Here is a 27,876-nt window from a genome sequence, read left to right as displayed (position 1 = left end):
AGTAGTGTGCAAAGTTTTTGAGGTCATTATAAGAGATGAACTGCAGAGAATAATGATAACTGGCAACCAGCATGGATTCATGAAAGATAAGTTGTGTCTCACCAACATGTTGGGTTTCTATGAGGAGGTAAGTGTAAATCTGGATGTTGGTAATGCGGCTGATGTGATTTATCTGGACTTTGCAAGGCATTTGATACTGTACAACATAACAGTCTTATACTGAAGCTACAGAAGCAAGAACTTGGGGGAACTATATGCAAATAGGTAAGGAATTGGCTAAAAGACAGGAATCGGTTGTTATAAATGGTACGTTCTCTAAATGGGATATAGTCATCAGTGGGGACCACAGGGATCTGTACTAGGACCGATTGTTTTTAACCTCTTTATTAATGACATTGTGGATGGGATTGAAAGTAAAGTGTTAGACTTTGCTGATGACACCAAACTATGTAGGATATTAAAATCTGACATTAATATTACAATATTGCAAAATGATCTAGATAAGATGACTGAATGGGCAAACACTTGGCAGATGAGAATATCTCTCACTGATACATAGCTTCTTAACACAATATACTGTCTGGGACGAAAACCTTGTTCTGATTTACAACCCGGTGTAGGATTTACTCTTATCATATGAAAACATTATGACAGAAGTAGAATGGTCCGTGAACAGGTCTTGTCCGGCATTGCTTATCTGTGATAGCTGGCCACTGTCACGGCATTGGAATGTTGGACAATAACCTATAAACTTTCATGCTTACGTAATATTAGGTTGGGTAAGCTTTTTTCTAAAATATAAAAGCTGTTGAAGAATTCAGTTATGGCCAAAGCATTGTGGACCTGTGAAGAGGACGCTCTTCATAGTGTAGGACCTAGTACGCATTCTCTGCCCATCGCTGAACGCTTCTCCAGCTGAAGTTTCTGGACAGATGATGTACATGCTACTAGGGAAATCTTTTTCTTCTTCCATCTAATAATAAGTATGTAACCTTTATAAGTATTTAATCTTTGTAACCTATAATCTACAAAAATGTACGCAATATCATAATATCATACTATTCCTGTGATTCTGTATTTTATCTTTCAAATTAACAATTCTAAATAAAATTGCGTTATATTACAAGCGGTTGCTTTCTTTAAAGCCGTATCCAAACCTTATTGCTAAAAACTTGACAATACAGTTGACGATGCAGTTACAGTCCCTGACTACCAAGCTGGGGGCTTTGAACATCTCACCCGAGTCCTCCCATGTGCAAGCAACCATGTCATCTTCGGGACCTTCTCCGTCTGTTTGCTTTGTCCAAGGTTCAGGACCCCCGACTCGCCGCCCCACCACGCTTTGATGGCAATCCGAAGATGTGCTGGGGGGTTCATTAATCAGTGCCAGTTACATTTTGAACTTCTTCCTCACCTCTTCCCGTCGGACTGAACAAAGGTGACATTCCTGATGTCGCACCTTGGAGGTGAGGCCCTGGCATGAGTAAATCCATTATGGGAGAGAGAAGATTTGATAATCTCCAATTTGCAGGCATTCTTGGAGGCTTTTCGTAAAGTATTCAATGAACCTGGGTGAACCACTTCTCCGGCTTCTGCTCTTCTCTGTTTACGTCCGTCCAGCTCATCAGTGGGACTATATGCGATACGCTTTCGCACTCTGGCATCCGAACTTGGCTGGAATAACGATGCACTGGTGGCGACATTCTGGGAGCTGCTTTCCGGAAATATTGAAGGATGAGCTAGCTGGTCGGGATCTACCAACTACCATAGAGGACCTGATCTCCCTCTCCATCCGTATAGACCTTCGCTTCCAGGAGCGTTCCCGGGAGGTGGCAAGTGAGAGAAGATCACCCTTCTAAAAACCGCTTGTTCCTCTGCTGTCCCCTGCCGAGGCTTCTCCTGAACCTATGCAGCTTGACCGCTTTGTCCTCAATGAACAGCGATAGAGGGATCGCCACGCTAAAGGCCAGTGTCTGTACTGTGGAGACATGTCACTTTATTCGTGCCTGCCTAAACTCCAGCGTCTAGGGTGGGTAGGAGAGGCCTCCCTAGATGGAAAAGACTACTGTCTATTCCTAACCCTTACTGTGGCCGTGACAACCGGTGAGGCCCAGTTTATTCAGACTGCATATTTGGATTCCGGGGCGCCAGGAAACTTTATCCTCCAGACTGTAGTAGATCATTTCCAAATTCAAGTTCATCAGCTCCAAAACCCCTGGCAATAACATCTGTCGATGGGAGAAGTCTTCGGGAGACGGTCCGTCTGGTCACTGAGCCGCTTGAGGTCCGTATCGAGATGCTGCATATGGAGAAGATAGTCTTCTTTGTTCTTATCCACATGTCTCATGCCTTTATTTTAGGCCTACCATGTCTACGACAACACAAACCTGTGTTGGACTGGAGAGGTGCTCCGCTGAGGACATTCCTGCCATGAGAAGTGTCTGACCACTGTACGTCCAGCTAAGGCTCAGTCTTCGCCAGCTTCGCTGCCCGGTCTGCCGTCCACCTATTGGTCAGTTGCTGATGTATTCGAAAAGAAGGAAGCAGAGACTTTGACGCTTCATAGGTTGTATGACTGCCCTATCGACTGGATTACTGAATCTACACTCGCCAAAAGGCAGAATTTATCCACCGTCTCCAGCTGATACTCAAGCTATGTCAGAATACATTCAGGAGAATCTGGCCAGGGGGTTCATTCGGAAGTCCTCCTCTCCCACTGGGGCCAGGATTTTCTTTGTCAAAAAGAAAGAAGGATCGTTCCGACCCGGTATAGACTATCGGGGTCTCAACCAGATCACAGTAAAGAATAAATACCCTATTCCACTAATCTCTTAGTTGTTTGATCGTTTAAGGCGTGCCAGGATCTTCACCAAATTAGATTTAAGAGGCGCCTATAATCTAATCCGCATTTGCCGGGGAGATGAGTGGAAGACGGCCTTCAACACCAGGGATGGGCATTATGAGTACCAAGTGATGCCCTTTGGTCTCAGTAATGCACCAGCAGTTTTTCAAGAGTTCGTCAATGATATCTTCCGGGACATGCTCTATTCCTACGTTGTTGTGTATCTTGACAATATTTGTTTTTTTTCCCGGATGTGGCCTCCCACAGACAGGCGGTTCGGCAAGTTCTTCAGCGTCTCAGGGAGAACCGACTCTACGCCAAGTATGAGAAATGTGTGTTCGAACAGTCCACCCTTCCCTTCTTGGGTTACGTTATCTCGGATACCGGACTCAGGATGGATCCTGAGAAAGTCTCTTCCATCCTTAAAAGGCCACTGCCCATTGGAGTCAAAGCAATTTAGAGATTCCTTGGTTTCGCTAATTATCGACAATTTATTCCTCACTTCTCCTCTTACCGCTCCCATCTCTGCTATGACCCGAAAAGGAGCCGATCCAAAGAACTGGTCTCCTGAGGCTGAGGAAGCTTTCAACTCTCCGAAACGTTCCTTCTCTTCCGCTCCCGTTCTGCACCATCCGAACTTGAACAAACCGTTCTTCTTAGAGGTGGACGCATCTTCATTAGGAGCTGGGGCTGTGCTCACTCAGAAATCTTCCTCGGGCCATCGAGTGTCCTGTGGTTTCTTCTTGAAGGCTTTCCCCACTCCGGAATGTAACAACTCTATCGGTGACCGGGAGTTACTCGCCATTAAGAGGGATTTGGTGGAATGGTGGTATCTGCTTGAAGGCGCACTTTATCCAGTGGTCATCTACACGGATCATAAGAACCTGACGTACCTCGAGTCTGCTCAAAGACTTAATCCACGCCAGGCGGTCTTTGTTTTTTACCCGCTTTAACTTTGTTACATTTCAGGTCCGGTGACAAGAATATCTGAGCTGATGCCCTCTCTCGCTCATTTCTGTCCCAGGATCACGAGGAGGATCCTCAACTAGGCATTGAACCGTCCAAGATGGTTACGGTCGCTCCAGTCAGCTTATCGTGAATTCCCCCAGGGAAGACCCTTGTGGCCGAATCCGAGAGGGAGCGATTTTTGTCTTGGGGCCACTCATCCAAGGTGGCTGGTCACGCGAGACAAAGGAAGACGCTACAAATGATTTCTCGCCACTACTGGTGGCCATTCATGAAGAGGGAGATCTATGCCTTCATAGCTGCTTGTCCGATTTATGCCAGTAATAAAGTCCCCAGAAGACTTCCTACTGGTCCTCTTTTGCTGTTGCTCGTGATGTCTGTCCCATGGCAATATATAGCAATGGACTTCATCACGGATTTGCCAGTATCCGAGGATTGCACCGTCATCTGGGTAATTGTGGATCGCTTCTCCAAAATGGCGCATTTTACCCCGCTGTCTGCTCTTTCGTCTGCTCTCTAACTGGCTGAGAACTTCATCAAACATATTTTCCGTCTGCATGGATTTCCTCGTCACAGTGTGTCCGATCAAGGTTCGCAATTCACTTTCAGATTCTGGCGAGCTCTCTGTAAGCATCTGGATTTCGTCTTGGACTTCTCCTCGGCCTATCACCCTCAGTTTAACGGGCAAGTGGAGCGTGTCAACCAGGTCCTGGGCAACTACCAGCGACACTTCGTCAATGCTCACCACAATGATTGGGTGAAGTTACTTCCCTGGGCTGAGTTCTCGTACAACAATCACGTTAATGAAACCTCGGGGCAGTCTACTTTCTACATACACTGTGTTCCAAATTATTATGCAAATAATATTTTCTCAGATTTTCCCAAATTACCTATATGAATTGCAGTCATTGTAATTTTCCAGTCAAATAACTATTAGAGTACAATTGAAAGTTTTTTGTACAAACTGCCTATGATAACAGTATATTTTTAAAAAAATAAAAAACAAACTGCACTCAAAATGCATGTTCCAAATTATTATGCACAGCAGAGTTTTCAACCTTTTCATTTTAATAAAGAACAAAAAAATGGTCATTTTTGAAATTATAAGCATTAGCAGGTTATTACAAACTGAAATCAAACAGTTTTCAACTCAAAACTTTATTCTAGGTGATGTTACATTTGCACATAGGACCGCTTGTTCGAAAGGAGCTCCTGAACTCTCTCGTCCATTGAATTTGTCAGGTTTTGGATGGTTTCTGCTTCAATTATTTTGCATGAGGACAGAATAACCTCCTAGAGCTGTTGCTTAGATGTGAACTGCCTCCCGCCATCATAGACACTCCTTTTGATGATGCTCCAGAGGTTCTCAATGGGTTTGAGGTCAGGGGAGCATGGGTGCCATACCATAAGTTTGTCCCCTTTTATGCCCATAGCAGCCAGAGATGCAGATGTGTTATGTGCAGCATAAGATGGGGCATTATTATGCATGAAAATGATCTTGCTGCGGAATGCACGGTTCTTCTTCTTGAACCATGGAAGGAAGTGGTGTTTGAGAAACTCAACATACATTATGGAGTTCATCTTTACCCCTTCAGGGATCCTAAAAGGACCGACAATCTCTCTCCCCATGATTCCAGCCCAAAACATTACTCCACCTCCTCCTTGTTAGCGCCGTAGCCGTGTTTGCATGGGGTGTCCATCAACCAGCCATCCTCCACTCCATCCATCTGGACCATCGAGATCATTTCATGCATATATATTGCTTCCTCCCTGTTGGGGAGGTGCCTGAGCAACCTTCCTGTTCTACAGTCTATGTTGTTATGATTGCATATTAGTCCATGCTACCAAGCCTGCTGCACTCTGGTGCAACCTAGCCAACTGCACTCCGATGCAAACCAAACCTGTTGCACTCAAGGGCAAACCAAGCCTGCGGCACTCCAGTGCAACTCTGCTGCACTCCGGTGCACCTCAGCCTACCACACTCCAGTGCAACTCAGCTTACTGCACCCTGGGGCAAACCAAGCATGCTGCACTCCGGTGCAACCCAGTCTACCGGTCCTACTGGGTCCAGCTGCTGCGCGTCCGTTTGTCTGTTTTGGAGTAGCACCTGGGCCACCTCCCTCCTCGGATCGCGGAGTCGTAAAGCCGTGCATCTGGGGTCGGATTGGATGAGGCCCCTAGTTACGTCCCTCCAGGCACTCCTCGGTCCATGGACCAGTGGTTCCACAAACCACATACGTGACAGTATAGAAAGAGCTAAAATTCCGTGATCCCAACATATTGCTACCCCTTTATAAATCATTTGTAAGGCCACATCTAGAATATGCAATCCATTTTTTTGGCTCCACAATTTAAAAATAGATATTCAGAAGTTAGAGTCAGTTCAAAGGCAGGTAACCAGATTATTACAAGGGATGGAAGGCCTCATATGATTAGAGGTTGAAAAAGCTGAGCTTGTTTAACTTAGAAAAACGACGCCTCAGAGGGGATCTCATTTACATGCATAAATATATGTGTGGTCAGTACAAAGGACTAGCACATGGCTTATTCCTTCCAAAGACCATACTAAGGACCAGAAGCACTCATTTCGGGTGTAAGAAAGGCGATTCCGGCAGCTAAATAGGAAAGGGTTCTTCACAGTTAGAGAAGACAGACTGTGGAATGCCCTACCACAAGAGATAGTGATGGCAGACACTATAACAGCTTTTAAAAAAGGGCTGGATGATTTCCTCAGTACACAACATTGTGTGTTATGGTTAATTTAGTGACAAAATGTACAATTGGTGGAGGAAGGTTGAACTTGACGGACCTGGGTCTTTCAACCTATGTAACTATGACAACAATGACAAGAACATAAAACAGTTTTTCGTGGGAACACAAAATATAATATATATTAGCAGATCTCTTTTCTCTTTGATGAAAATTTAAAAAAATTCTAAATTTTTGAACTTTAGTACTTTGCCAGTGACTTTGTCACAGCATAAAAATTCAGAGGGGAGATATGTAGCACTGAGGTTGTTCGCTTCAGTAATATAAACCTAGGAAAAATTATCCAGCACAGTGGTGAGAGGGGTTAATCAGCCATGTTTAGTGCTAGGATGATTGAACAGCTGTAGAGTGGGAGGAGTCCAGAGGATAAATACCCAGCTTTCTGGAGCATTTCAGAGTGGGTGGGCCTGGAGGTGAAAGCTTTGGAGATGTGCTTTTGTGTTAAGGAAAGCTGGACCTCGTGTTGATTGCTCCTGAAGCAGGTGGATTCCCGTAGCAACAAGGACTGTGCCATATGTTATGTTTTGTTTTCCTGTTAGGTCGGGAAGGTTGTGTTTTTGTTTTGCTAACCTTGCACTGTTTTATGCAGTACTTTTAATAAAACCAGTGGACGATTTAAAGAGACAGTTTTCCTGTGTCTACCTCTATGTGTAGCCGAGTGAGCCGATCTACTACAATGTCCTTAGAACAGATAACCATGCCACACAAAATAGTTAATAAATAACATTTATTACATGTCTACTTTATTTCAGCATCATTTTTAAATGTCTTTTTTTGTAAAGATGTCAGAAGAATTAAGAGTTTAAGAGCAATTTTTCAAGATGCTTAGTGATAGTTAATTAATCCAGGGATTTAATCTGACTGCCAGATTGGAGTCGGCAAGTGAGTTTTTCCTCAATGATGTAGATTGGCCTATACTGCATGGTTTTTTTTTGCTTTCCCCTGGATCAACGCTGCGGAATAGCTGCAGTGCACAAGAAATAGGCTGAACTGGATGGACGCTTGTCTTTTTTCGGCCTTATAAACTATGTAACTATATATATGTATGTGAGGAAATTTAGAAAACCAATTTAGGAAGTGAATTTTAAGGACTAAATGTCAGGAAAACGCAAATAAGACGGCCAATCAACCTAACACTATATTGCTGGATTATCACTGTGCTATTATTACAAAGATCAGGTGTGCCTGATTTTTTATCTCTGACCCTCGTTAAAGGGAGTTATCAGACCTCTAATATGGGCATACAGGTTATAGAAATGTACATCTATATGGCCCATAGTAGAGGTTTGCTTGCTTTGAAATTGTTTTTTTATTAATTCAGTTTTGACACGCTTCCCGTCGGGGGACGTGAAGAAATCCCCGCCTATCTACTTAATTTCCATAGTCCTCCCCTCCCCTGCATGTCACAAGGCATGGTGACATGGTCTTCTCGTTCACATCCCGAGCATGCGCAAAGTACCTATAACGCGAGGCGTGCCTTTTTTTTTGCTCCCGGACCCATTTTTCCCTGCAGTGATCTAGTGCGCAGGCGCCAGGGGAGTTACTGTGAAGCAAAAGGTCAAATCGAGGAGCCATGAAGAAGATTTCCCAAGAAAAGAGAAACAGCATCATCCAGCTCATCGATAGCGGTTTCTCGGCAAAGAAAATTGCGAAGCTGCATCATGTGAGAGCCAATGGGTCTGGAAGAAACAAGGGATAAAGGGGTAAATGGATTGAGAAATTGAAGGAACTATCAAGTTGGGTGGATGAAGCCTGATGATATGGAGTTGTTTCACAGCCAAAGGCATTGGATACTTGACCAGGATAGATGGTGGTCTCAATGATGAGCTATTTGTGAGTATCCTACAACACGAGCTACTTCGTACACTCTAGTACTATGGGTATGAAAAGGATGACCGTGTTCCAGCAGGACAACGACCCGAAGCATATATTGAGATTGGAAAATAAATTATTCAATAACAATGAAGTAAAGGCGCTAGATTGGCCTCCACAGTCCCCAGACCTCAACCCAATTGAAAACATGTGGGTCGAGTTGAACAAAAAACTGTATACATACATAAGTGAGTTGAGCAAGTATGCAACAACTTTGCAAACTTTTTACGGGCCACCATTCCAGACTTGTGGAACGTGCGTAGCACGGTGCTTTCACGGACATCTGTGATCTCACTATTACGAAGCATACGAGCCACCTCCACTGCAGTCTTTGCTGTGCCAGAACTGACAGACCTTGGGAGGAGCCGACTTGTTGACTTGGATATTTTGCCTGGACGTCCACCTCTTGGCTTTTGAATAGATGGATGTACTTCAATTCATATTCTTCCAACTGTCAAGGCACTCACATGATGCAGTTTGGCAATTTTTCTTGGCCAAGAGATTGCTGAATAATGATGTTTCTCTATTCTTGGGAAACCTTCTCCATGGCTGCTCCTCAATTGGAACCAGTGACCTTTTGCTTGGGAATCAACCTAATAACACACTGAGCTATTAGGGAATGTAAGAACAGGTTGTACTATTTAACATACAAGAAGAAAAAGATTTTTCCACCACCAGGAGAAAAACAGGAGCTCGTCAGTGCATTATGCAACATTCTAAATTTGGGTAAAACTAAAATGCATCCAAGTGAAAAAAAAAAAAAAGCTCCAATAACCCAGTGAAATCACAGTATGGATATACAGTGGGTACGGGAAGTAGTCAGACCCCTTTAAATTTTTCACTCTTTGTTTCATTGCAGCCATTTGGTAAATTCTAAAAAGTTCATTTATTTTTCTCATTAAAGTACACTCTGCACCCCATCTTGACTGAAAAAAAAGCAGAAATGCAGACAATTTTGCAAATTTATTAAAAAAGAAAAACTGAAATATCACATGGTCATAAGTATTCAGACCCTTTGCTCAGACAATCATATTTAATTCACATGCTGTCCATTTCCTTGTGATCCTCCTTGAGATGGTTCTACTCCTTCATTGGAGTCCAGCTGTGTTTAATTAAACTGATAGGACTTGATTTGGAAAGTCACACACCTGTCTATATAAGACCTCACAGCTCACAGTGCATGTGAGACCAAATGAGAATCATGAGCTCAAAAGGAACTGCCCAAGGAGCTCAGAGACAGAATTGTGGCAAGGCACAGATCTGGCCAAGGCTACAAAAGAATTTCTGCATTACTCAAGGTTCCTAAGAGCACAGTGGCCTCCATAATCCTTAAATGCAATAAGTTTGGGACCACCAGAAGTCTTCCTAGACCTGGCCATCCAGCCAAACTGAGCAATCGTGGGAGAGGAGCATTGGTGAGAGAGGTAAAGAAGAACCCCAAGATCACTGTGGCTGAGCTCCAGCGATGCAGTAGGGAGATGGGAGAAAGTTCCACAAAGTCAACGCTCACTGCAGCCCTCCACCAGTCAGGCCTTTATGGCAGAGTGGCCAGATGGAAGCCTCTACTCAGTGCAAGACATATGAAAGCCCGCATAGAGTTTGCTCAAAAACACATGAAGGACTCACAGACTATGAGAAATAAGATTCTCTGGTCTGATGAGACGAAGATAGAACTTTTTGGTGATCATTCTAAGCGGTATGTGTGGAGAAAACCAGGCACTGCTCATCACCTGCCCAATACAATCCCTACAGTGAAACATGGTGGTGGCAGCATCATGCTGTGGGGGTGTTTTTGATCTGCAGAGACAGGATGACTGGTTACAATTGAAGTAAACATGAATGCAGCAAAGTACATAGAGATACTGGATGAAAACCTCTTCCAGAGTCCTCTGGACCTCAGACTTGGCCGAAGGTTCACCTTCCAACAAGACAATGACCCTAAGTACACAGCTAAAATGACAAAGGAGTGGCTTCAAAACAACTCTGTGACCATTCTTGACTGGCCCAGCCTGAGCCCTGACCTAAACCCAATTGAGCATCTCTGGAGAGACCTGAAAATGGCTGTCCACCAACGTTCACCATCCAACCTGATGGAACTGGAGAGGATCTGCAAGGAAGAATGGCAGAGGATCCCAAATCCAGGTGTGAAAAACATCATTCCCAAGAAGATTCATGGCTGTACTAGCTCAAAAGGGTGCTTCTACTCAATACTGAGCAAAGGGTCTGAATACTTATGACCATGTGATATTGCAGTTTTTCTTGTTTAATAAATTTGCAAAAATGTCTACATTTCTGTTTTTTTCAGTCAAGATGGGGTGCAGAGTCTACTTTAATGAGAAAAAAAAATGAACTTTTTAGAACTTACCGAATAGCTGCAATGAAACAAAGAGTGAAAAATGTAAAGGGGTCTGAATACTTTCCGTACCCACTGTATTCAGCTTTTAATGTGCAATAGATTAATGGCTGTTTAGTATATTATTATGCAATACCCTTGAACTATATTGTATGAATGTACTGGTCTGATTGTTCGATTTTAATTTTATCTCAACGAGGGCCACATGGAGATGTATTCCTCTGGATTGGTTTTTATATTACCAATTTATATATTCTTATTTTTTTAAATGTATTTTTGCTTCTTCTGCACATTAAAACCATATTTTACAAAAAAATCATTTGATTTTGCATCACCATATCTTGGAAGGTATAACTTTTTTATTTTTCCACCGACAGAGCCATATGAGGATTTGATTTCTGTCGGATGGGATGACATTTTCAGTTCTATCATTTTTATTTACATATGACTCCTTGAATGTGCTTTAGTCCACTTTTTGGGCAATGGCTTGATGAAAAAATGGATTTTTGCACTCTTTTGTACTGTGTTCACTGTAGGGGTTAGATAATTTAACAGTTTTGTACATCAGGTGATTCTGGACTTGGCGATTAAAAATTGTGCACTTTTTTTACTTTTGTATTAACATGAAAAATATGTTTTAATTGGAGAAACTTTTTTGTGATTTTATTTTTTTCATTGTTTATTTTGTGTTATTTCATATATTTTTTTATATTTTACTTCAACTTTTTACTTAGTTCCTCTATGGGACTTCAACTTCTATTTGTCTGATCACTGGTCTAATACCCTGAAACACATATATTACACGACATTAGACCGGTCAGTCTTATACTGAAAGGAGGTCTGCTAGATCCTGCTTATGGCAGGGCCCAACAAGCCTCCATATTTGCCAGACCCAGGGGTCACTCTTTGATCACCGGCTGCCAAGACAATCATTGACACCAAGTGATCTCGTCAAGGGGGTGCCGATGGGGTGAGAGAGGGAGTACTTTCCCTCTCATAACCCTTTGGATGTTGTGATTGCTCTTCATTGTGGCACACAGAGGGTTAAAAAACCAGGAATGGCGCTGGCAATGGCCCTGACTGTTACTGCAAAAGCTTGGCAGTCAGTTAGGCTGAGCTCCCAGAAGTCACTATGGGGGCACAGCTCCTATGCCCGCATAATCATCATGACATACCTGTACAGCAATTTGCACGAAGATTTCTTGATCATGATCTACGTCAACTCAGCCTTGCACCATGGGTGCTGTGAGGCACCATGTCATCCACCCTGCAGTGCACTTTTGCTGCTGACGGAGTTGGTGCACAGCGCAGCACCTTTGAGGCTATAATAAGTTAGGTACCTACTCAGAGGTTCACCATGACATGGCAGTGGGCTTCATACAGTCTGATCAGACTGTTAAACTAAGAACCTTATATTCAGAATTGTAAATTTTGGAGTTCTAACACTTTCGAGGAATCACAAAAGGTGCAGATGTCAACACTAACCAGAAGCAGTAAAAGCAGAAGACTATACTCTTCAGAGACAATTAATTAGACTAGTACTATTGCTGGTATCATTACTTTGTGTTAATGAAATCTGGGATTCCTTCACATTTTCATTACTGAAATGTTTTTACTATTTGACTATACATATACAAAATTTAATGTACACAAAGGGGAAGTCCATGGCTGGAATTGAATGCGCATATGACATAACTACTCATCAAATAAAGCCTCACAGTGATACAATGCAGGTATGCAACACATCCGGAGACCATCGTACATATAAAGCCCCTTCATACGCAATCATACAACACAACTAGACCTATTCATGTAAAGACCCATCCTGGTATAATCTGAATATCACACAATTGGGCATGCTACAGGTGCTTCTCACAAAATTAGAATATCATCAAAAAGTTAATTTATTTCAGTTCTTCAATCCAAAAAGTGAAACTCCTATATTATATAGAGTCATTACAAACAGAGTGATCTATTTCAAGTGTTTATTTCTGTTAATTTAATGATACTGGCTTACAGCCAATACAAACACAAAAGTCATTATCTCAGTTAATTAGAATAATTATCAAAAAACACCTGCAAAGGCTTCCTACGCATTTAAAAAAGTCTCTTAGTCTGTTTCAGTAGGCTCCACAATCATGGGGAAGACTGCTGACTTAACAGATGCCCAGAAGACAGTCATTGACAAACTTCACAAGGAGGGTAAGCCACAAAAGATCATTGCTAAATAAGCTGGCTGTTCACAGAGTGCTGTATCCAAGCATATTAATGGAAAGTTGAGTGGAAGGAAAAAGTGTGGTAGAAAAAGGTGCACAAGCAACCGGGATAACCACAGCCTTGAAAGGATTGTTAAGAAAGGGACATTCAAAAATTTGGGGGAGATTCCCAAGGAGTAGACTGCTGCTGGAGTCATTGCTTCAAGAGCCACCACACACAGATGTATCCAGGACATGGGCTACAAGTGTCATATTCCTTGTGCCAAGCCACTGATGACCAATAGACAAGGCAAGAAAAGTCTTACCTGGATCAAGGAGAAAAAGACCTTTACTGTGTGTTTTGTCCCTCTAGGATCATAGGTGTCGCGCATGTACTATTCATTCATGATGTATAGGCCCTCCCCCTTTGCTTTCCCCCCCTTTTTTAAGCTATATTCTGTGATATAGATTTTGTCTGTTTTACCATATATCTGCTAAAGGGAAACCACTGTTCATTTTGCAATGGTACCCATGTGATCCCATTGGTTCTAGGTACCTATATACATGCATAAAAGGGATGACATGTTTAAATTATCTGAATCAGATGTCAGAATGTCTGCCCTCATACCGCGGGTTATGGCCGACCTGTATGCGGAGCAATTGTGCTCCAGTGTAGCTTTTGGAGAGGAACGCCCCCCCTTCCCTCCCCTTTGTTTCCATAGAGACAGTGATGCCTGATATGTCTGCTGGCAGCACGCGATACCAGAAGTGATGCATTGCGGCTCACTTCCGGGCCGCGTGCATTCCAGCAGATGGGTATGCGTGCCAGCTATCGGAAGCACCATCCACAGACAGCAAATACGTCACACGCCAGAGGCAGAGTTTGAGTGGCGCGGCTGCATTGAAATAAGCAGCCTTGTGAGTTCCCCATTGCAGAAAACATGGTGTTCTAACAACTGATGGATGGACCTATCTCTGATAAGCTCCTCTGATGAATCAAACTATTTGAGGAAAGGCATTGGGGGGGGCTTTAAAGGATCATCACTCCACTCTCTATGGACAGAAACATGGCATGGCAGGTTCCAAAGTAACAGTAGAAAAATTGGGTGAGATCAATCTTTTTTTCAGGATGGTCATGCATGTTTAGAATGACATCCTATGATGCTTTAATATAAGATATGTGGTATATGTATACAGTATATGTATTAGACACACTAGTTTGCTCAGTAGTCAATTAGGATTGTTCTGCCTGAATATAGACAGTGAGCAACTACAAACTATTAAGATCCGCTATGCTACTTTGATTGACCTATAGTGTAGGCATCACTTGGCCATTTGGCCTGTAGCTATACTTTTGGTAATAGCGGGGACTTATTTTGGCTCGGTTTGCTACATTTGGATTTTTTATTGCACTTTGAGTATTTTAACTAGCTTAATAAAAGTTATTTTTTAACACATACCCATTTCTTTGCTGTATCTAATTCATGGGTATTACCCCCTTCCCAGGATACAAACAACTGCCCACAGCTGTCCGCTTAACCCCTCTGCCCCCAAGGCTGTTTGCACGTTAATGACCAGGCCAATTTTTACAATTCTGACCACTGTCACTTTATGAAGTAATTACTCTGGAACGCTTCAACGGATCCCACTGATTCTGAGATTGTTTTTTCATGACATATTGTACTTCATGATAGTTGTAAAATTTCTTCGATATCACTTGCGTTTGAGGAAAAAACAGAAATTTGGCGAAAATTTTGCAATTTTCAAAATTTTAATTTTTATGCCCTTAAATCAGAGAGATATGTCACACAAAAGAGTTAATAAATAACATTTCCCACATGTCTACTTTACATCAGCACAATTTTGGAACCCAAATATAAATATTTTTTTTTTGTTAGGGAGCTATAAGGGTTAAAAGTTGACCAGCGATTTCTCATTTTTCCAACAAAATTTACAAAACCATTTTTTTAGGGACCACATCACATTTGAAGTCACTTTGAGAGGTCTTTATGACAGAAAATACCCAAAAGTGACACCATTCTAAAAACTGCACCCCTCAAGGTGCTCAAAACCACATTCAAGAACTTTATTAACCCTTCAGGTGCTTCACAGGAATTTTTGGAATGTGGAAGAAAAAAATGAACATTAACGCTCTTCACAAAAATGTTACTTTAGACCCAATTTTTTTTTTATTTTCGCAGGGGTAACAGGAAAAAATGGACCCCAAAATTTGTTTTGCAATTTCCCCTGAGCACAGAAATATACCATATGTGGGGAAAAAACACTGTTTGGGCGCACGGCAGGGCTCGGAAGGGAAGGAGCGCCATTTGACTTTTTGAATGTAAAATTGGCTGGAATAATTAGCGGACGCCATGTTGCATTTGGAGAGCCCCTGATGTGCCTAAACAGTGGAAACCCCCCACAAGTGACACCATTTTGGAAACTAGACCCTCAGGGAACTTATCTAGATGACCTTGAAACCCCAGGTGCTTCACAGAAGTTTATAACATGTAGACATCCCACAAAAATGTTTTTCAGCCCCCAGTTTTGCATTTTCATAAAGGTAACAGGAGAAATTGCACCATGCAACTTGTTGTAAAATCTCTCCTGAGTAAGCAGATACCCCATATGTGGGGGAAAACCACTGTTTGGGCATACGGCAGGGTTCGGAAGAGAAGGAGCACCATTTGACTTTTTCAATGTAAAATTTGCTTTAATAATTAGCTGATGTGCCCCTGATGTGCCTAAACAGCGGAAACCCCTTAGCGATTTTATCAAGGGGTATAGTTAACATTTTGAACCCAGAGGTATGACACAGAATTTGATAAAATTAGGTCATCATATTGAATAATTTGTCATTAGTCTTGAGCGCAAGTGCTCGCTACTTGAGTTTGCATCGGGTACTCCAGTATGAACCATGTATCGCGCATGCTCAAGTGACATGCTTGAGTCCCTGCCCCGCATGTTTCAGTTATTAGACACCCAAACAAAACAATGCAGGGATCGCTCGTGCATAGCAGGCTATCCCCACAAGTTTTTTTGGCCGCGAAGCATATGGGGCGGAGACTCGAGCATGTCACTTGAGCACCCGTGATACTCAGTGCATACCCGAGCACCCAATGAAAACTCAAGTAGCAAACTCAACACTAGTCGCCATATCGTCATTTTTTTTTTATTTTTTTAACTTTTGAAAAAAATCCCAACCCTAACCCCAACGTTTATTTTTTTACATCGTTCCTCATGCGGTATAAGTGATTAGTCGACTTTTTTCTTCAGGCCGGTGCGATTACAGCGATACCAGAATCATATCGGGTTTTTATGACTGACAGCTGTCACACACTAAAAAACGCATTTTTTTGTAAAATCTAGTTTTTGCATCGCCATATTTTGAGAGGTATAATTTTTCCATATTTTGGCCGACAGTCATGTGACGGCTTGTTTTTTGCGAGAGGAGTTGACATTTATTGGTGCCATTTTCAGGCACGTGACATTTTTTGATTGCTTTCTATTCAGATTTTTGGGAGGCAGAATAAAAAACAAATTCAGGAATTTTTTTTGTTTGTTTTTTTTTATTATTATTCTGTTCCGCGTGTGGTAAAATTGATAAGGCAGCTTTATTCTTCGGGTCAGTACGTTTACAGCGGTACCACATTATCGCTTTTCTATGTTTTGGCGCTTTTACACAATAAAAGCTATTTTATAGAAAAAAAAATTTTTGCATCGCTTTATTCTGAGAGCTATAACTTATTTTTCGGCTGATGGAGCTGTATGGCGACTTGCTTTTTGCGGGACAAGATGACGTTTTCAGCGGTACCATTTTATTTATATTAGTCTTTTTGATCGCATGTTATTCCATTTTTAGTTTGGCGGTACGATGATAAAGCATTGTTTTTTGCTTTGTTTTTTATCCATTTTTTTTTTTTTTTTTTTTTTTTTTTTTTTTTTTTTTTTTTTACAGTGTTCACTAAAGGGGTTAACTAGTGGAACAGTTTTATAGGTCAGGCTGTTCCGGACGTGGCGATACCAAATATGTGTACTTTTATTGTTTTGTTGTTTTTTTTTCATAATAATATTTATCGATAGGTACATTATATTTTTAGTGGATTATTTTTTTTAACACTTTTTTTTACATTTATTCTTTGTCCCACTATGGGACTTTCACTTTTTTTTATTCTGATCGCCTGTATAGCATAGGGATGGAGCACCATCCCTGTGCTATACAGGCTGTCAGCGCTGCAGACGTAGACGATACTTTGGTCATGCACTGCGCATGACCAAAGTATCTTCCTGCTGTCTGGTGACCTGGATGTTGTCATGACGACCTAGTCATGGCAACATCCGGGAAGCCGTGGCAGGCAGCGCTGGACGCAGGCACGAGAGGCGAGTATCGCGATCACCTCCCCTTGTCACCATAATGCTGCGGGTGTTAATGTGCCGGGAGCTGTGCGGGACCGCTCTCAGCACATAGCACCGGGTGTCAGCTGTGACAATCGGCTGACACCCGGCAGCGATCACGCCCGCACAGCCTGTGTGCGGGCGCGATCGCCATGACGTACTATTCTGTACCTGGCTCTTAAGTCCCAGGGCGCAGGTACGCAATAGTACGTCTTGTGCTTTTAAGGGGTTAAACTCTGTTGGTGAATAAAATTACGCGTGACCCCACGCCATTTTTTTTTTTTTTTTTTTTTTAATTCTTTAATTTAACAATAAATGACACACTGAGATTTTTTTCTCGCACACATTGACTTGCATTGGGGAGTCTGAGATACGCGGCATACGCAGCATGCTGAGATTTTTTCTCAGCCCGATTTCAGCGGAGAAAAAAAAAAAAAAAATCGCAGATGAGATGTCACTCATAGAATAACATTGGTCAGAGTGTAATACGATTTCTTATAGGATTACACTTGTCTGTTTTTATCGCAGATCAGTATGAGCCCTTAGGATGAACCATTTCATTTATTTTATGCAATAATGTGATCAAGGTGGCTTTTTTATATAATGGTTCTCTCTTGCAAGGTGATTTACTATAATTATTATTTTAATCATGATTTCTAGCTGCATGATTGAATGAGATCATGATAATCATATGCAATAGCATTACAGATTAAGATAGCAGACATCAATCTATGCACTGCAAAAATAAGAAATGCCTGAGGAAAAGCAATGTGTTTCCCTGTGTGTGAGGAATAGTAATTCTTTTCTGTATAAATCTCATTCCTTCAGTCCAGTGATCAGACAATGGAAGTCCAGGGTCCTGCGCACTGACAGCTCTGCTGAGTCAGCTTAGACGTACTTGTCAGTGAAGCTGAATCCAAGAAAGGGGGGTGTTTTATTCTGTGTTGACTGGTCAATCAGGCTAAGCACATGATTGGCTTAAAAGGCTATCAAATCAGGAGGCAAACAATAGTGATTGGCTATAGCTGTTTGTCACACAGAATTGGTTGTATTGAGCAGGCTCTGACGCCCTCAGAAGGGAGGTGATAAAAGCTAACTGCTGCCTTGCAGCGCCCATAGTGCCTCGCACCCTTGATAATGCCTGACAAAATCAAACCTGTTGGGGAGGCGCTTTTTTCTTTTTAATTGCGATGTCATGGGAGAACGCAGCACTGATTAAACACAAATACTGTGTAGGAACAGGCTGCAGCCATTCTAGCAGTGGATAATGGGTGCCAGGAAATGCTGGCATCACCTTGAGTGGCGGTACCACTGCAGCACTCTGCTGTCATGAATGAAGGAGTGTCTGTTAGGAGACGCTGTGATATCTGCATATACTGGCAAGTCAAGCTGAATAATAAATGCTGCCATTCAGAATTGCCTATTGAATACACCGCTAATCTCCCACAGGCAGTTATGTTTTTTAAAGTCACATTTGTATATATTGGGTCACTTTAGCTATTTTTTTTAGCAAGAGAGTCAAATAAAGCTTAGTTGTATTATAGTCTGGGACAAAATTGTTTTGTCTCAGGGTAGCTTGTGATCCAAACCCCAGATATGAACCTTCTTATGTAATGCAGACTCCCAAAATAATTCAGACTTAACCCCCCAATGTCATACAGACTCTCTACCTAATTGTACGTTGCTTCCTATGTGTTGGGCATTATTTCTTCCTTTGTCCCATAGTCTATGACCAAACAGATTACATCTAAGAGTCGAGGGGATGATCCGTTCAGGAGAAGAACCTATGTGCCCTGTCCAGTTTAACCACAAGTTGCAGGAGTGCCAATAATTTTATCAAAGATGGTGTCATGTAGAAGAGTAAAATGCTTCCAGACATGAGAGAACAGCTTGCACCTTCCTTTGGAATTAGGTAACCATAGATACGCCAATGGCTAAACAGATATGAGGCCCTGCTTCAGGTATGTGGAGCAAATTTACGATTGCGATAAGAGATTTAGAAGCATAAAGATTTGGGATTTTCTTTGTCTGCTTACCAGAAAAGTAAGAAGGGAGGTTTGTATGAACTGTGTCGATACAATAGATAGGAAAATCATATTTCCAGAAGCATGATGAAGTGGCGAATGCAAAGCATAGTGTCAAGTCGCTGCATGATGACCAGAATGCTGTCAATTGAATATGGACCTGATAGTCGAGGCTACACATGGCATATTTGGTCTCTATGCAAAGGTAAAATCATGATACAATATATGACGTCTATATTGAGCACATGCAACTCCCCGAAGCAAAGATATAGTCAATTTTGTTAATCTCAATTTTCTGAAACTGAAAAGTCCAACCCTGTAGGAGTAATGATGGGAGGGGGTGTGGGAGCTAATGAAAAGCAACTGCCAACTTTTGGGCATGTCAGTTCGTGGAGGCACAGTTCACTGTAGGTGCTTTCTGTTTTTTACCTTGGAGCGCCTCCCTCCCATGATCTTAAGCCACTGCTGTGACGACAGGTCTACTAAGTTCTTGGTTTATCCTTTTATTTTATGTAACAGTATATTCTATATTGCTTTGTCCCCTTTATGATTTTTTTTGTATATTTTTATAAATACTGCTTATTGTTCTGGATTAAATAAAAAATGTAATAGTTCGGTTCTTTTTGTTCTGTAAACTTCGCCTGAAACCATACGCTACCAGAACAAGTCGTCCAGTCAGCCTGTATAAAACCTGACTGGTGGTGGCAGCTAATAATCTTTCTTGGGTTATCGTCAAGTTGGCATCTCCTGGTATGGGGGTATATACACTGCTCAAAAAAATAAAGGGAACACTTAAACAACAGAATATAACTCCAAGTAAATCAAACTTCTGTGAAATCAAACTGTCCACTTAGGAAGCAACACTGATTGACAATTAATTTCACATGCTGTTGTGCAAATGGAATAGACAATAGATGGAAATTATTGGCAATTATCAAGACACCCTCAATAAAGGAGTGGTTGTTCAGGTGGGGACCACAGACCACATCTCAGTACCAATGCTTTCTGATATTTTGGTCACTTTTGAATGTTGGTTGTGTTTTCACACTCATGGTAGCATGAGATGGACTCTACAACCCGCAGAAGTTGCTCAGGTAGTGCAGCTCATCCAGGATGGCACATCAATGTGAGCTGTGGCAAGAAGGTTTGCTGTGTCTGTCAGCGTAGTGTCCAGAGGCTGGAAGCGCTACCAGGAGACAGGCTAGTACACCAGGAGACGTGAAGGGGGCCGTGGGAGGGCAACAACCCAGCAGCAGGACCGCTACCTCCACCTTTGTGCAAGGAGGAACAGGAGGAGCACTGCCAGAGCCCTGCAAAATTACCTCCAGCAGGCCACAAATGTGCATGTGTCTGCACAAAAGGTTAGAAACCGACTCCATGAGGGTGGTATAAGGGCTCAACGTCCACAGATGGGGGTTGTGCTCACAGCCCAACACCGTACAGGACGCTTGGCATTTGCCACAGAACACCAGGATTGGCAAAGTCACCACTGGCGCCCTGTGCTCTACACAGATGAAAGCAGGTTCACACTGAGCACGTGCCAGATGTGAATGAGTCTGGAGACGCCGTGGAGCGCAATCTGCTGCCTGCAACAGCCTGCAGCATGACCAGTTTGGTAGTAGGTCAGTAATGGTGTGGGGTGGCATTTCTTTGGAGGGCCGCACAGCAGTCCAAGTGCTCGTCAGAGGTAGCCTGACTGCCATTAGGTACCGAGATGAGATCCTCAGACCCCTTGTGAGACCATATGCTGATGCGGTTGGCCCTGGGTTCCTCCTAATGCAGGACAATGCCAGACCTCATGTGGCTGGAGTGTCAGCAGTTCCTGCAAGATGAAGGCATTGAAGCTATTGACTGGCCTGCCCGTTCCCCAGACCTGAAACCGATTGAGCACATCTGGCACATCATGTCTCGCTCCATCCACCAATGTCACGTTGCACCACATACTGTCCAGGAGTTGGCTGATGTTTTAGTCCAGGTCTGGGAGGAGATCCCACAGGAGACCATCCGCAACCTCATCAGGAGCATGCCCAGGCGTTGTAGGGAGGTCATACAGGCACGTGGAGGCCACACACAATATTGAGCCTCATTTTGACTTGTTTTAAGGACATTACATCAAAGTTGGATCAGCCTGTAGTGTGTTTTTCCACTTTAATTTTGGGGGGGACTCCAAATCCAGGCCTCCATTAGTTAATAAATTTGATTTCCATTGATGATTTTTGTGTGATTTTGTTGTCAGCACATTCAACTTTGTACAGACCAAAGTATTCAATGAGAATATTTCATTCATTCAGATCTAGGATGTGTTAGTTCAGTGTTCCCTTTATTTTTTTGAGCAGTGTATATATATTCCATGTGTTGAAATCCAGTGCATGTATATATCATACGCGCACTAAGTTTTCCAATAACTGGCAGAAGAGAGCTGTTCGCTAAAGAGATCACAGTGGGTGGTTCAGCGTGACCTTCCCGGGCTGCGATAATCTTGACAGATGATCTGTAGAATTTTATGTAGATCTTCATCAGACATGGTGTCCGTCAGACCCCAAACTCTAATATTGCGCCTGTGCTCTCCATCATCGAGATATTCTAGGTGTTTTTCATTGTCACAAATAGCCTCATGTTGCACCAGGACCATAGGCTGAAATTTATATACATAAGTACTGATCAAATCATGGTCATTTTCTAACATTTCGACCCCCTGGAAAATATGTTGCATGTCACTTCTAACAGTCTCAATTTGTGAGCAATATGCTTCTTTAACCTCAGAGCATTGAGTGGTATGGCACAGATAACCTTAGGCTTCTTTGATATCCAAGAAAGATTGGTGCTCCTCAAGTAAGTGGAGGGGTTCCCTGCCTAATTCCTTGGTTGTGCACATTAAAAAAGAGGGCATTGGAAGTAATGTACTGTATCTGGGATACGTTGTTGTGTACTGCACCAGGTCTGGGACCACAGTTGTAGGTGCCAAAATGAGTGCTTTATATTGAGGATAAAGGAAGTGTCATTAGACTGTATCCAGTTCTTCAGAAAGGAAGAGCAGACAGAGATATTGAGAATGAAAGGGATGCGTTAAATAATGGTTCATTGCTGCATCAACACCAGAGAACTAGCAAATGACGTGTTAAACATGATGGGGTATTCATTCAAAACAGGTCCAGGCTGAAGTTCCTACAAATTGAGCATTAGAGATTCCCCAGAGTTCTGGAGAAACCACCAGAAACATCACTCAACAAGCTCAATTGGCTGTACAATAATTGTCTGGGAAAGAAAAAAAAAATTGAGGAGGATACCACCAAATCATGTGCATTTCATTAAGTTAGCAGTCCACCTAAAGCACCTGTTATAGTACCCCAGTAAGAACTGCCTCTATAGAAGGAGTGGGTGCCAAAGTTATCCAGAACCAGTGGGTCGCTTAGTCGCCCAGTGAACTGATGGCTATAATTAAAGAAACTTCGCCTCTACAAAACCCATATGCTTGTGCCAAGCGATTAATATTTGTATGAACCTGAAATAACACCAAATGGACAGACATAACTGTAGCACTTAACCCCTTCACCCCAACACAGTGCCACACAATCCCCACCAGAACACATACTATACCACTCCCACCCCACGATCAGTGAATTTTACTTTACTTTTTGTCCGGCCCCTCACCACTCTCTTAAAATAGTTAATTGAAAAGCCACATGTGAATGGAGCCACAGTGCATATGACCAACCACAGCTCCATTTTCATGGTGCTCTGGTTCTCGGGATCATGGTGGCCCCAACGGTCGGATCCTTCGTGCTTTGAAAGTTATTTCTTATCTGTAGGACAGGAGATAATCATTTAAACAGGTTTTCCAAGGAACTGTGCAGTGTGTATATACAGATACTTAGGATTACACACAGTATACAGGACAGGAGAATTGGTTCTATCCAGTGTATATACTGTAAATACAGAATAATACATACACAGAGAATTACACTCAGTATACAGGACATAAGTGGAACTGTGCAATATATTATATATATATATATACATATATTATATTATATAGACACAGACACACACATTATATATACACTAGATGGTGGCCCGATTCTAACGCATCGGGTATTCTAGAATATGTCTGCGGCCGACCGGGCGCAATCAGCAGAACGTTGTTTAAATTTGGCGCCAAAATCGCTGATTGGTCGCGGCCGGCAACCGCAACTAATCAGCAAAACGGTGATTAAATTTGGCGGCAATATCGGTGATTGGTCATGGGTGGCGGCCGCGACTAATCAGCGAACTGTGTTAGTGAGGACCGGAGAGCTTGTTTAAATTTGGCGATAAAATCAATCCAGAGCGTTGTTAAAATTTAGCGGCAATCTCGCCGATTGGTCTCGGCCGGCCGGGACCAATGAGCAGAGCGGTGTTTAAATTTGGCGCCAAAATCGCTCATTGGTCGCGGCCGGCCACCGCGACCAATCAGCGTCGTATTAGTGTGGGCCCGGGAGCGGCGCTGCTTGTGCGGCTCCATATTAGCGAGGACCGGCGCTGCCTGTGCGGCTCCTTCTGCTGCGAGAAGCCGGGAGATGAGCGGCTGCTCGCAGCAGAAGCATCCCGACCGGCGGCGCCGCTCCCCGGTCCTCCGTTCACACTTGCTGTCGGGAGATCAGCGGCCAAGCCGCTGATCTTCAGAGGTTAGCGGTGCCGGTCGGGGTAGTTGTGCTGCTAGCGCCGCTCATCTCCCGGCTGCATCGCCGCTGACCTCCGTCCGCCAGATGATCCGCTAACGGCCGCCATCTTTTTTCAGAAATCCCGCGGCGCTGATTGGCTGCTGCCGGACCAATGAGCGACGCGGCATTTCCAGGACAGACAGACAGACAGACAGGATAAGACAATTATATAGTAGATATACACATACACTGTGTTCAGGAATATAGAGTGGAACAGTGTATATACTATATAATGTATAGATATGGCAGTGTATATAGTGTGGATTTCACACTATATACACAGCACCATACTATCTAACAATCTGTACACTATATACTGTATATAGTAGCATATATAGACCCTCGTAGCATCTGTGTACACAGCCTCCATGCACTTAATAGCCCTGGAAAAAACAGTACCTGAGATATCAGTGTCCGTGTGTACCTGTGTGGCATACATGTGACAACCATGTGCCGCCCGTGTACCGCATCAGGATCACACGTACTGGCGCCTGGGAATTAGCAGTACTGTTCCCAAGCGCCGGATGCTGAAGGAATCACTCTTCATTGTCCCCTGCTTACGCTGCAATCAGCTTGAGGAAGGGACAATGTTGACATTAGTGTTCACCTCACGATGTCTCCAAAATTTGTAAAAATAAAAAAATTATACACATCTGGCGTGAGGCGCCCGCCACGCTGAAGAGCAGAGGAGAATGGCTCGTTGCAGCAGGTGGACCCCTGACCTGCGCTGAGCTCAGTGAGCCGTGTCTAAGGCCCGCTCGCTGCAGCGAGTCACTCTCCCCTGCTCTTCAGCGTGTGCTGTTGCCTCATGCCAGGTGAGTATAATGATTTTTTTATATTATACTTATTTTTACAAGTTTTGGAGAAATCAGGAGGTGAACACTACTCTCAACATTGTCCCTTGCTAGTGCTGATTGCAGCGCAAGCAGGGGAAATGATGAGCAATTCCTTCACCTCCTGAAAACAGCGCTAACTATACTGCTGATTCCCAGGTGCTGGTACGTGTCACACTGCACTTTTCATCCGTGTGTCATCAGTGTGGGACGTTTTGCAGCCTATACAGCATGTAAAAAACAGAAATGTCAACATGTTTTACACACTGATATGTGCGCAGACCCATTCATTTGAATGGGTCTATGTTTGCCAGTGTCTCCAGTACGTGTGAAAACTGTCACCACACTTACTGGAGACACTGACCTGTAAAAGAGCCCATATAGACTGTGTATGTCATATAAGAGGCCAAGCATGTGATCTATATTTCATATAGGGCCCATACATAATGGACACCGCACTCTCGGCCTCCTATATGACGTATAGACCGCACTCTCAGTCTCCTATAATATATACTTTATATATAAGGCCGAGTGCGTTGTACACATCATATAGGCCCTCACGCTAGGCCTCATATGATGTATACTGCACTCTCAGCCTCCTACATGATATATAGACTGTATATGTCGTATGAGAGGCCAAGAGTGTGATCTATATTTTGATTGCGGTGCATCATGTATAAATGATATTGTTGTTGGCCAATGCTGGGAACACTCACCCAGAAAAAAATGTATTGCACTTTAGAAGCAGGCAGCCAAGCAGAGAGCTGTAGGCCTGTAGTAAGCTTTCCAGTATGAGAGTAGACTGCGGTGTCACCACATACATGGGAGCATGCATTACAAGTGCAGGACAGCAGGAGCCGGGAGAGCAGAGCACGGTGCGTGTCAACCACAAAGCTGGAACCAATTCTCTCACTCTCTCATTCCCCAATATCCTGCCAGGCCAGTCCGACCCAGTTCACAATGGTAAATTGTGTCTCTTCGAATTCCCCTCTGTGAGCATACGCTGCACCGTTTTTGTGATCTTCCCTTTTTCACTGTTTGGGAAACCTCTCCTGGAAAATGTTGACCTGAGGTGATACGTGCACTATCACTATCAGTTTCAGAAGTACTGGGACCCTCACCTTGCCGAGTGCCAAATATTAGGGCCTTGATGACTACCTCCTGAAACTGAAGGAAGGTCCCCCTTTGCCTGCAGATCAAAGCACCACAAAAGTATTGTACATTGCTATCTGTACAATGTGCACGGTCAATTTTTTGTACTATACTTTTCAATGGCACTGTATGGTTTGAGGACCTGATCTGAGGGATCTACACCCCCCGTATACTTATTATAATCCAAGATACAATCTGGCTTTGGGACTTGTGTTTTTGTACAGACAGTGACATGGGAGCGGTTGTCATAAAAAATAAAAAAGCAAAATCTAGATGACTTACTGTCAGCCTTGAGTCCGGCAAGAAGTAGGAGATGGCTTATTATGCAAACCAAGATAACCATGCTGGGGTTCCGCATGATCCCTCAATTTCTCCTTGGTTCAGTGCAGTCAATATCCTGGATTCAAACTAGCATCGGAGACTGCAAAAAGACAAATGCAAAATGAGATTTCATATTAATTAGTCTGAAAATAAACTAGGAAAAAACAAGACACCAATCTGATGCAGTACTTTAATTTTTTTTTTCCAAGTGGAATTGTTGTTCTTTTATTTCTGTGTGTATGTAACCTTTTTCCAGGATTATAAAAGACGTTTTCTAACCCTACGATAACAAACTTTCTCAATATACTCACTGTGATTGAATTTACTTTTGCAATAGGGGAATTGTGTTTATAGTGCTTGGATGAGTTATTTGGGGATGAAGAACACCTATGAGGGGGTAAATAGAGATATCCACTTCAAAGTGTAAAAATCAGGAATAGCATACACTTATACCATAAAAGAAGGTCAGGTAAGATGGAGTGGTAGAATAGTACCTATTTCAGAGATTGCCATATGTGTAAAGTGAGCCTATGAATATGGAGCAGTGCTGATAGTCCAGGAAATTGCAGAAAACTATTCAGGCAGCCACCCGAAACTACAGTAGCAAAGAAGCAATCCGCAGTATGGCGTGAAGAGGAATTAAACCAGGGCTGCAGGTTCTAACTGCTCTGCTAAGTAAAAACAGTCCATTCCTGCACAATCCTTGTAAATTAAACAGCTTAAAGAGGTACAATTGGGTTTGAGGAAGAAACCATGTAAAAAGCGACAGTAGATGAGATAACATTTTTCTTAAATACATAGTATGTCATTAACAAATCAGATGACAACCCTCAGTATTAAAGTAGTTGTCCACTACCATAGAGAATACCCCCGATTTAAAAGGCAGAAATAAGACAGCGTGCGCTTTCCCAATGAATGCAGAGGATAGGGAAAGTGCACGGTGGATGCTGGGCTGTGAAGTGTGGTGAAACCCCACCCACAGCCCATCAGGGGGGAGTGCGTCAGTGGGTCACGCCCGGCTGCAGCCGGAACTTGACGTGACATCAGCGGATGTCAGAGCCGGCTGCAGCCGGGGGTCACGTGATGTAGCAATAGCGCCGCTCACAGGCAAGAATCACAACACAAGGTACTTACAAAAAATCTTATTTCCACCTTTAAAATCGACGGGGGCATTCTCTGTAGTAGTGGACAACGTCTTTAATATCATAATTTAGCTTCCACCAGTTCTGAAAATGGGTTGATATGTTTATGAATGCATAAATGATCAACTCTAACCATCTGAATGTAAAGGTATTATAATTCCGTAACTAAAGCCTTGAGATGCTTTAGGGAATGCCGCCAGGTGGGCCTATCATAACATCATTAAAGGAAGATTTTTAAGGCAATAAATTATAGATCCAGTGTCAAGCAAGGTGAGGGAAGGACTAAGTGCACAACGACAGGAAGAGGGGGAG

The 27,876-nt window shown here is 42.9% G+C and overlaps 1 protein-coding gene across 1 annotated transcript in view; it reads right to left on the bottom strand.

Moving 5' to 3' along the window:
• Nucleotides 1–27,876, bottom strand: part of PTPRS (protein tyrosine phosphatase receptor type S) — a 600,332-nt gene that overhangs the window by 425,877 nt on the left and 146,579 nt on the right. Inside the window, exon 2 of the mRNA XM_073652674.1 lies at nt 26,384–26,522. Within this exon, the coding sequence (XP_073508775.1) occupies nt 26,384–26,459 (76 nt within the window). The 5' untranslated portion in view covers nt 26,460–26,522. The remainder of the gene's footprint in view (nt 1–26,383; nt 26,523–27,876) is intronic.

Source organism: Phyllobates terribilis, unplaced genomic scaffold (genome assembly GCF_046119375.1).
Source record: "Phyllobates terribilis strain yellow unplaced genomic scaffold, ASM4611937v1 Scaffold_1__5_contigs__length_1240528914, whole genome shotgun sequence".
Taxonomy (NCBI): domain Eukaryota; kingdom Metazoa; phylum Chordata; class Amphibia; order Anura; family Dendrobatidae; genus Phyllobates; species Phyllobates terribilis.
The sequence above is the reverse complement of the archived record's forward strand: the minus strand, read 5'-3'. Positions and strand labels throughout refer to the sequence as shown.